This window comes from Cibotium barometz, chromosome 49, assembly GCF_041138505.1.
Source record: "Cibotium barometz isolate CiBa-2024 chromosome 49, ASM4113850v1, whole genome shotgun sequence".
NCBI classification, from domain to species: Eukaryota; Viridiplantae; Streptophyta; class Polypodiopsida; order Cyatheales; family Cibotiaceae; genus Cibotium; species Cibotium barometz.
The window spans coordinates 889,173-900,311 of record NC_141094.1 but is presented as its reverse complement, the minus strand read 5'-3'; the positions used below and the strand labels follow the sequence as shown (position 1 = coordinate 900,311).

General features: G+C 42.0%; 1 protein-coding gene across 3 annotated transcripts; it reads left to right on the top strand.

The window, feature by feature from the left end:
* The first annotated feature begins 5,031 nt into the window (after positions 1–5,031).
* On the top strand, positions 5,032–9,267 carry LOC147610175 (F-box protein SKP2B-like). 3 transcript variants are annotated; one of them, XM_086786361.1, is made up of 5 exons: positions 5,032–5,157; positions 6,228–6,526; positions 7,925–8,273; positions 8,383–8,494; positions 8,594–9,267. In XM_086786361.1, exons 2-5 carry the CDS (start codon positions 6,378–6,380, stop codon positions 9,055–9,057), a joined length of 1,074 nt encoding a protein of 357 aa, XP_086642487.1. In that variant the 5' UTR covers positions 5,032–5,157; positions 6,228–6,377; the 3' UTR covers positions 9,058–9,267. The 3 variants fall into 3 exon arrangements, with proteins under 3 accessions (XP_086642487.1, XP_086642486.1, XP_086642488.1); XM_086786360.1 differs by having other exon boundaries at positions 8,353–8,494; XM_086786362.1 differs by having other exon boundaries at positions 7,189–8,273; positions 8,353–8,494.
* Positions 9,268–11,139: the final 1,872 nt, after the last annotated feature.

The following is an 11,139-nucleotide window of genomic DNA, read 5'->3' as shown; positions in this document are numbered from 1 at the left end:
ATGCCTGGTAAAATCATCAATGAAAGTCACGAAGTAAAGGTAGTTTCCAAATGATGGAGTTTGCATGGGACCACAAACATCACTGTGAACAAGCTGCAATCTGCGTTCAGCTCTCACTGATCCATCTTTGGGAAAGGAAGCACGCTGCATTTTACCCAATATGCAGCCCTCACAAACATGCTTGACAGGTGCCTCAAGCTTAGGCAAAGAAGACACCATTTCAGATTTCTGCAGGCGCAGCAAACTTGCAAAATTCAGATGACCAAAACGTGCATGCCACAGTTTTGCATTTGAAATAGCCTGCGTATCCATAATAGCACATGCTGAATCCTCTACACATTTGCCATCCATATTGAGCTTATACAGCCCTCGACATAGTGAACCAGATGCTACAATGATGTCACCACAAGAGAGATCATGAACAGTACATCTGTCATCCACAAATTTTACAACCAAACCTATTTTGGCAAATGCGGAGACTGACAGCAGATTCTTTTTGATCCCTGGCACATACAATGCATCAAAAAGTGTAAAGGTGTTGCAATTTGCAACATTCAGCACAATCTGTCCAACTCCTTTAACGGGATAAGAGGAGTTATTGGCACAAGTGACAGTATTCCCTGTGGGAGCAGACTCAAGGAAAGTGAATAAACTGCGCTGCGAGGTGATATGCTTAGTGGCACCACTGTCAAAGTACCATACATCTGAATCTACTGCAGACATACATGTGTCATGCAAAGATGGGTCATAACTGCACTGCGCATTGAATGCCCATTCTGTATCTTGAACAACATTAGCAGATTCATTGTTAGAAGGAGAGGCATCTGCAACAGCCATACCAGCCTCTTTCTTCTTAGCCTCTTTCGCAGCCAGCTTAGGACACGCTTTGATGACATGATCATTTCCCTTACAGTACTTGCAAAATGTCTTCTGTTTGTCACCCTTCTTCTCATCTTTGTCTTCCTTCTTTGGTTGCGCAGCATTTGCAGATTTCTGCTTACTAGAAGAAAAGCCAGCTTTACCTTTCCCGCTTCTCTGACTAGCAACGAAAGCTTGATCTGCGACACGCATAATATTCCTGTTTTGCCTTGACTGGTCTTCTTGCAGCAAAACAGAAACTAACTCCTCAAATGATAAGGCATTGGGATTGCCTTTCATCATCAAGCGAAGAGTGGAAGCAAAACCCTGATAAGAATCTGGTAGACCATTCAAAACAGTCTGCACAAGTGAACTGTCTGACAGGATTTCATCTGCAGAAATGAGCTGCTCTTTGAAATCCTTGATCTTTGTCAAAAAGCTATCCATAGAATCACCTTCGTTCATATGCTCACTCTCCAACTGTTTTCGGAGGTAAGCAACACGAGCCTCATTTCTTGCCTGATACAATGTGGCAAGTACATCCCAAGCATCCTTAGAAGTCCTGCAGGAGCGAATATGTGGGATAATGGTACGTTTGACAGACAGCGCAATCAAGGCATGAGCCTGCGCATCTCTACCATCCCAACGAATCTGCTCTGCTGAAAGTGGTGGTTCTCGAACAGCTGCTACAGCACTTGTGCCTGCACCATCATCAACAGTACCTATTTCTGATGTGTTTGCAGCATTCCCAGCCACAATAGGACGTGCATCAATACCCTGCACAATGTTCCATAACCCCTTTGCTACCAATACATGTCGCATCATATATGCCCACAATGGATAGTTGGTGCCATCCAACTTATCCTCAGCAGCCAACATGCGGAATACATCATTGTTGTCAGCCATGGCCAATGACTGTACTACTAGATGTAAATGCTGTCTGTAAGAGGTAAACCTGTATAAAATCGACCTGTGCTATGTAGCACAGCCCAAAACAGACGAATGGGCACCTGTCCTGCAGATTTTAATCTTGACAGAAAATCTGCACAGTAGGACGATTTTGCCTGCGCAGTACTTGGAATGCAAAAACGGAGGGCGAAATGACTTCAGATCAAAATTCTGAAACGAACAAGCCCTACGGGCTTACCCACGGCATATACTAACCTGCAGACGCTCGTGAAACCTCATCGCAATCGGAGGAGATGAAGCGGCAGGTGCCGGTGATGCTGCCCGGGAGGAGGAAGCCTGCTCTGATACCAATTGTTGGAATTAGGGTTGCAGGAATGCACACACAACTTCAAGAAGATGAGGAAGCTTGAGCACAACACAATAGTGTATTATGAGTGCCAAAAATGAAAGATTACAAGCCCTAGAAGATAATGGGCGTATATACAATGCACGGGGGAAAAAACTCCTAGTGAGGGAAAAAGTGCCCCGGCGGTCCTAAGTGTGTTCACACACATCACTACTATAATATGGTAACAGGGTATACCTTCTCCACTAAAGAGGACAACTCAATATGAGACAATCAAAAGAGTAGCTCAAGGAGAAGATTTGATAAGGGGGAGAGAGCCAAGAGAACCTTCTCTAATACTAATTGTTGGAGTGGAGCTGAAGGTAGCAAAACACACAGATGCAGCAAGCAAGGAGAGATAGATAGAAGCACAATACTTAAAGTAAATTGATGAGAATGAGTGAGCTACAAGTGAAATGACATGATAAGGTCACTTATATACACACTCATAAGAGTGTGTGTAAGTGATAAGATTGATATAAGTGAAGTAACATGATAAGGTCACTTACACACACTCATAAGAGTGTATACATATGCTCAGAAAAAAGAACCTCCTCAAGAGGGAAAAATACCCCCCCTACGTCCACACGTCATTACCATATAAATGGATACAGAGAGATTTTATCCTTATCATATATGTCCTTCCTAGAATGTCAAGCATAGTTGGAAGGGGATCACTGGTCTCATCAATACCCATTTTCTTGCATAATTTTCCCATCCTCATCTAGTATACCCCTTAGAGGGAACACTTCTACCCTCACATGGAGAGCTATAATATGCTCACACTTCTCCTCCTCAAGTGGGCCTACCATGATTGCATTTTGGTTTTTGATCACAAGCTCTTGCTTCTTGACTACTTCCACATTTGGAAGCTCCACTTCTTTTTCTAAAGTATGTATATCTTGGTGAAGTACCATGATTTCCTTCTTAATTGAACATAGCTTTGCATTGCCATCCTTAAGGCAGTAATATCCAACTTGAGAGAATTCATTTTTCTCTCATGTTAGTTATCTTAAAAGATACAAGTATCTTTCATGACAACCATGCCTTCTTGAAAGATACAAGTATCTTTCATGACAACCATGCCTTCATGAAAGATACTTGAGATACAAGTATCTTTCATGACAACCATGCCTTCTTACACAAGTTCAACCATGGAAAGGAAATATTCAACCATGGAAAGGAAATATTCAATAGTTTTTGTATTAGCATTGTCTCTAGCTTCCCATACAGGCTGATCCATTTTACAGATCTTATCATGACTCAATATTATAGGGTAGAATAGAGCATGTTGTTGTTTTGGCTTTTTGCAAGTGCTTATGCAAGAGGGGAGTTCATGTGGTGATGGTGGTGGGTGGAACGGGGGTGGGGTCAATGAATGAAGGATTGGGGGTAAAAAGGTAACATATGGGCCAACGAAGGGGGAAAGGAGCTAGCAAAGGAGTGAATGGATAGTGAATGGACGGTTAGGGCAATGAATGGTCAAATGGGGCAATGAATGTGTGAGGGGAGGCAATGAAGGGGTGAATGGACTTGTCAATGGTCAAATTGGGCAAAAAAATGTTTGATTGAGGAGGAGAAAGGTGGAATGTGACAACAAATGGGTGATTGCATGTAGCAAGGGAAGTGTACACATGTAGAAAGAATTAGAGAGAGAGAGAGAGAGAGAGTAAAAGATTAAAGGGTATATGAGACCAAAAAGTCATACATGTGATCCATTGATTAGTCGATGTCAAGAAACTGTGAAAATGAAAAAAAAACATATGCCAATGGAAAAACAAGACCACATACTACATGGGCCCTATATATGAAATGGGTAGAACTCATGTGGTGTCACCCTCCTAATGATTGGGAGTACAAAGCTCAATGTTAACCTCCTCTATGGTGGTGCCTTTCTATGGTGCCAAAGTATTTCTTGGATCTGGAGCTATCTGGAGCTGGAAATAGAGGGACTAGATCAGCACCACACGCACAACGAAGAACATTAAAGGTATATGAAGGCATATTAATGGTTACCTCTAAAATCTTTTTTTAAAGCTATGTAAATCACATGTACATACTTTTTTAGTTCATGACTAAAAATAGGCATCTAGGCTTTCCTAGGTACATAAAAAAACCCTCATTTACCATCTTTTCATAAGCATAAATGTGAAGACCTATCAAAGGGGTTGTTCGCCAAGCTTACCACTTATTATTAATTCAAAGCACATCGATAAGCCTAAGGCTAGAAATACAATGACCATGCACATTGCCCAAACCATTGCACCCCATACCATTGGACTTGCACTATCTCTCGTTGGCTTAGTCACATCCTAATCTAAGCATATGCTTGAAATCAACATAAAGACAACAGCTAACTAAACTAGAAGTTGCCTACAAGTGCAAGCCTAGTTGGTTAGGGTGCATGGTTTTCTTGCAAGAGGTCATTGGTTCAAACCTTGCTAGCGACATTGCGTTGGGGCGTCCTTGTAATGATAATATATGGTGGTATGTGTGAGTGTGGTTTTGTGTGTACTTTAAATTTCCCTTTGAAAATCGAAAAGTTACTTCACATTAAGCCCAATGACTAACCTCATCAATAAATCCAATTTGTTATGTCCTTGAGGAGCCACTTAACAAAAGGACCACATTAATACATACTCACTCAACATGTTAGAAAGATGGGTAGTTTATACATTTGGTGCCTCCACATTATGGGCACCCTTACCCTTCAAAATTGTAGGGTTATGTGAAATATAGCAAGTTATTTTGTATTTTAATATAATTTTTATGAGTATTTTAAAGTTTTTTTCAAGTATTTTACGACCAAATGCTAAAAAAAAAAGCAACTATCACAATACATAAATTTAAGAAAACATAAAATAAAAGTAGAAAAATCATCGTAGTTTACGGTATCGTTATGACCATTCATCGAGAGAGACAGAGGTTAAGCACAACACACTCGCACAAAATTCGCTTGTCATTTCTTCTTCTTCTGCTGATTGCAAGGCAGGCGAATTCTAAAGGTAATCGCCCACATACTCTTCTGGCCCCCTTCTCTGTGATTAATTTGCCGCCCTGATTAAATTTGGTTGCTTAATTTCCCTACATTAGGAATCGGAAATTTGCTCTTTGAAGACGTTTTCGTAGGGCAATTTCGCCTGCAGAATCGCCGAATTTAGAAAATGAGCCAATTCTTTTTTTCTTCCCCGCCGCCCCCGCCCCCGCCCCCCCCCGGCACTCTGTGGAGAAGCGGGACTCTGTTGGCTATTTGACTTGTTTATTGCTGCTGAACCCAGTCTTAATCATGGTGTAGAGCCCCACTTTGCTCCCACTTTTTTCTGATGATTAGATACCCAGCTATACATCAATAAAGTAGTTAGAATTTAGAGGGGGTTTATCCTACCAAAAGAATAGTTTAATTACTGAAAATCAGAAAGTAAACCAAGAGAGGAAGGGACATTACTCTGTGAAGATATCATAATCATGGCAACCTTCTAATTGGACCCTTGTCACCATTGCCTTCTGGGATGTGTCACTGACATCATCCCCAAGAAGATGAGAGAAAACATTATGTATCTATCATCTAGTTGCCATGATAGGTATTTGTGAATTTCAATCGCTTACAACGAATGTCACTGACATCATCTCCAAGAAGATGAGAGAAAACATTATGTATCTATCATCTAGTTGCCATGATACAGTGATTTGTATTCGTGAATTTCAATCACTTACAACGACCAGCTAAACCACTGTAGTCGTTGTAAGTGATTGAAATTCACGAATACGCATTTGGGGTATATCCTCTAAACATTTGGGGTTAGGGTGAACTTAGAGGAATTATTCAGATTAGTAGCATACCCTCGTGAGATTAAGTACGAATTTTTGGAGATATCTATCATAATTATGGAGTCACCCTTCAAACTGGATCCTTGTCTCCAGTGGACACCATCTCCATGAAGGTGAGGAAAATATATGTATCTATCATTTGAGTGATGTGTTTGAACAAGGGTATGGTATTGGACTATTGATGTGAAATGGGCATGAGTGGAGTACAGCTATCATGCATTGCTTATATAACTTTCTCATTATGCAGGTAAAAGTTCAAGGAGTAGAAACTCTTATATTGAGGGAAACGAAAGCTAAATATTATCTGAGTCTGCGGAAATTTGACTTGTTTGGGGTGGCCCCAGTTGGAAAGCAAACCCTTCACAGGTTAACTAAAGCAGAAGGAATCACTGAGGCTATGGAGTCAAAGTGGCAAGATCTGCCTGTGGAACTGCTTGTGCAAATACTCTCTTTGGTGGATCATCGGACGGTCATCGTTGCTTGTGGTGTGTGTAGAGGATGGAGAGATGCGATGGGTTTTGGCATCTCGGAACTTTCGTTTTCATGGTACCCTCATCATCAAAGTGCAGTTATTTTCCAAAAGATATATTGAAAGTGAAGCTATTGAAATGAGATATAGCTTGCATGCTTGTCAATGAGACAGTTTTTACCAGCATATGTAAAGGTGGTGTTTCTTGTGTTGTGTTGTGTCTTGGCTGTTTTTGTGCCCACCACCTCTAATTTCTAACCCAACAAGGGGCTCCTAGGCTTAGGTTTGTTTGTATTTCCGTTGAAACTACGGAAACATTCTGTTCATACACTGTCAGCACATCTGTACCGTCGTTTTTGTTAATATACATATGTTACATGGAAATAGAGCGTTTTCCGGCCCTATTGTGAGAGTCGTTTAATTCTCAACCATGCTATCTTGTATTGTGCTGTGCCATTTCATTATTGTTTAATAGTATTAATAGTTTAAGTGTGTGTCAAGATTATGGTCAACCCCGACCGCAGTATTTGAATCATATTTTTTGTAATTTGATCCAGAACCTACTCTAGTTTGTATGGTCTCCTTTATGAGGAGCAGCCATGTCGTTAGGCACATAGTGTCCTAGTTTGCACATGGGAGGGGGTGATGTGTGACAAGGATGGTAGTGATGACTTGGTATTGGTTTGGTTAGCCACCAAATGGGTAACATACATAGTTGGACTTCTGTTTTCACACCCAGGACATGCTCATGATTAGAGAGGTGCAACAGCGGGTACCTTGCCTGGCATTGTCTTGCCGGTTTGGTTGCCCATATGATCTCAGATGGAGTCAGAGGACTCCCCGACTGTATGTGTCTTATGATATTAATGGTTGGAGCAAGTCACATGGGCCGACTCCTCAATTTGGAGATTGGAAGTCATACCAACTAGACCACTGGGGGATCTATAAGAACCCATACTCCCTCATTTATCGTACAATTCATCTAATATTTATCCTCTTTCTTGAAGGAGTATCCAAACTCTGCCATATTCAACAATACACCATTCAAGTTCTCATCCCAGGAACACATTGCTGAAGGAGAGTGCCAGCATTTGATCTTCCGCACAGTGTGTTTTCGTACAATCTTTACCTTATGTGCAGAATCAGCAGCGGAATCAGCTGGACGGAATCAGCACGACATGTCAGAATCATTCGGTATCAGCAAGACATGTCGGATGTGTATCTTGCCGTCTAAGATTCTGTGTTTTTGGGGCCTATCCATAAGAACAAGACAATTTCCCTCATTGTGGAACAAGCCATTTTTTCACCCTAAGAGATGGAAAGCCTGATATGCATGCATGTTAACTTGGAGGAACCATGCCACAAGGGTTTTGACATGGGGGCTTCTGTGAAGAGGTTGCGGGATAAAAGGAGGTAGGATGTATCACTCAAAGAAATTATGTTATTGAAATGCTTTTGCTTGTTTGTAATTTCAGGTGCAATCGGAACATTAGTAAACTTGTACAATCAGTGGCTCCAAAGTTCAGTTGTCTGCAGGTTTGTCACATGTGGAACAGTCGACCTTACCTGACAGACCAAGCCGTTGAAGCTCTTTCTGTTCATTGCCACGATCTTCGGGACCTGGACCTTTCAAAGGGCACATTAATTACAGATGATTCGCTTTTTGCACTGGCTCGTGGATGTGGGATGCTTGAGAGATTGAACTTGAGCGGCTGTACCAATATTTCTGAGGAAGGGCTGATTTATCTAGCTGAGCATTGCAGCAACCTAAACAACCTTAATCTTTGTGGCTGTAGCAAGGCTGGGTCAGACCAAGCCCTTCTGGTAATCTTTTCTGCAAAGCATGCCTCTTTTTTTGGTCCTTGCATGCGGAAAACAAACTTTATTGGGGTTGCCAATGCAGGCTCTTGCAAAGAACTGTATTGTACTGCAGATACTAAATCTGGGGTGGTGTGAGAAAATTACCGATGCAGGGGTTACTGGCTTAGCATCGTGGTGCTCAGACCTCAGGAACGTCGACTTATGTGGTTGTCTGTTAATCACAGGTATATGCAGCCTTTTAATACGTTTTCAAGTTCATTGCAACCTTAAATAGTTATATTTTGTGGTTTCTTTGAACTGACTGTCATGACCTTCTTCTTCAGATCGGAGCATTATTGCGTTGGCCGACAAATGTCATCATCTGCGTGTTCTGGGCCTTTATAACTGCGTCCATATCACAGATGCTTCCATGTATGCACTTGCAAATAGCAGCAAGTACAAAATTCCAAAGGCCAGTCCAAAGCACAGATCCCGGAACAGAAGTAATGCTAGCAGTTGCAGCGGCAGCAGTAGCAGTAGTAGCAGCAGCAGCAATAACAATGGAAGCACTCTGACTAGCTGTGATTACTCAAAGACTTTATCATATGTGCAAGAGGGTTATGGTCTGACCTCCTTAAACCTTGGAATGTGCACATACTTGTCTGCTCCGGCAGTGCAGGCTGTGTGTGATGCCTTCCCGGGTTTGCACACTTGTGCAGAAAGACACTCATTGAACATAAGTGCGTGTCTTAATCTGATTTCAGTTCATTGTTTGTGTGTGGCTGAAGCCCGGAAGGTGAGGCGATAAAGGCATCTTTGTCTATATATACTCAAGATATCTTCTGCCTCATTTGTCGAGAGCAGTGCTTCCTTACTCATAATTTAATATTACAGGTCCATGTTGATGGATGGAGGGCTACATTTTGTATGATACGTAAAGGGGTTAAGACATTATGTACAGTTAGTTGTTTGTAGTAAACCTCTTGCTATTTTGCTGGGAGCAATAGAACCTTGTTCATATTATGAGTAAGAGCAGCTGACATTGATAATAGTTTCTGGAGACAGGTGATCAACGAGTGGTTTAAGGGCTTTGTTCACTCACATCCACCATGCTCATGCAGACACAAAGACAAAAGCTTTCTACTACCAGCAAGCATATTATTTGGGGTTCCATGCCTCTCATCTTCACATAAGGCTTCTCTGAGATTGTGGGCAGTGGGCAGTGGCCTATAAGATGGAGGTTGACTTGAATTGCTTTCTCTAACATCATCCGCATAGGTTACAACAAGACTGGTCTTCATGGCCTGTGCAGTATCGCTGAGGTGGGTGATCTGTCTGCACGTGTTATGGGCAACCTCGTACACATTGTTTTTGTGTGGGTATTGCAGTGTTGAATCACGTCATATGTGCTAACTATCAAATGTATCATTTTCTCATTAAAAGCCCAAGCTTTTCTAGAAGTCATGTAGGGTGATTGCCTCACATACTTCTCATCTCTGCTTTCTTTTTTTTCTTCATCTCCTCTTCCCTCTCTCTCCCCTTCTCTCTCATGTACACACATGCTCGCCATTATGCACACCATGCTCATGCTGATGATGATGATGAAATAGACATACAGCTAGTCTATTTTTTTGTATGAACTTTTTTTTTCAGTTTTGTTAGTCTTTTTCCATGGACGAGTGCTACATCGAACTCTTGTACCACTTTTGGTCTCATAGACCCATGTGGTCTTTTGAAGCATTTAATATAGCTAGCTTTCTTTCTTTCTTTCTTTCTTTCTCTCTGTTAGGAACCCCAGTTGACTGTAACAGATACTTAGCCCACGCAATGTCACATGGGACAAAGACATTCCGGATGAGACACCCGAGCCCACCACCAAGTCCCACTGGCTCCTTGTGCAAGTGGAGTCACCAGGGATCACGCACAGCTCTTTTTTGCCATTTATTTTCTTTTTCATGTTGTTGACATACAGTTTACTCATGGATCAAATGTAACATCTTTTGGTCTCATAGATTCTTCGGGTCTTTTGTAGACTTTAATATGCTCTCTCTCTCTTTCTCTCTCTCTCTCTCTCTCTCTCTCTCTCTCTCTCTCTCTCACACACACACACACACACACACACGCACACACACATTTCTTATTTCTTATTTCAAATGTAGCTGAGGGACTGTAGAGGCACTTGATGCATTGCACACCTGTGAGCAGCCTTATCTTACAGTTAACCTTGGGAAGACCAAGGTGATGATCTTTAACACCTCTTACTCATGTTGCATCCATACATCATTTCACCTACATGGGAAATCTAGTGGATACGGGCACATCTTACTATATACTTGGGAATCACTCCCATGGGCACCCCAGATTGATCGTCTATACCACCCTTTGAGTACAGTTTAGATGGGCCCTCCCTTTGCCTTACCCATCAGGATACTAACTCGATCATTCAGTCAGATCTCCTCAGCCTACACACACACCCACTACCCACAAAGATGCAGTTCTATGAAGATCACATCACAGCGGATGGATTCATCCAGAGGCCAAGATGTCGAGAATGACATTGGACAGATTTGGGTCTCATCCCCCCACCTTAGAGTGGAGATGGGAAGAGCAAAGGGCATTGCCTGTGAGGACAGGATTTGTCACCTCTACTCCTCCGAGGTCAAGACGGAGGAGCACTACATATATATACAGATGCCTAGTATTTTATGAGATTGAGATCGTGGAAGATTACAGTGCCTCTTCCAAGAAGCATTCGGTCCATTGTCTAGGATCGTCAACTTTCCCACCTATCGTAGCTTAGGACTTTACCTGATAGAGCTTAATAGAGATAGGAGAGGACTAGTCACTCTACACTCAACATCAATGTGCCTAGGTCTCCACGCTTTGTGAG

Excerpts from the sequence above, each read along its gene's own strand:
- LOC147610175 (XM_086786360.1), top strand. The coding sequence starts at position 6,378 with ATGGAGTCAAAGTGGCAAGATCTGCCTGTGGAACTGCTTGTGCAAATA. Across the intron at positions 6,527-7,924 it reads TCGGAACTTTCGTTTTCATG|GTGCAATCGGAACATTAGTA; the intron begins GTACCCTCATCA and ends TTGTAATTTCAG. Across the intron at positions 8,274-8,352 it reads GGTCAGACCAAGCCCTTCTG|GCTCTTGCAAAGAACTGTAT; the intron begins GTAATCTTTTCT and ends TTGCCAATGCAG.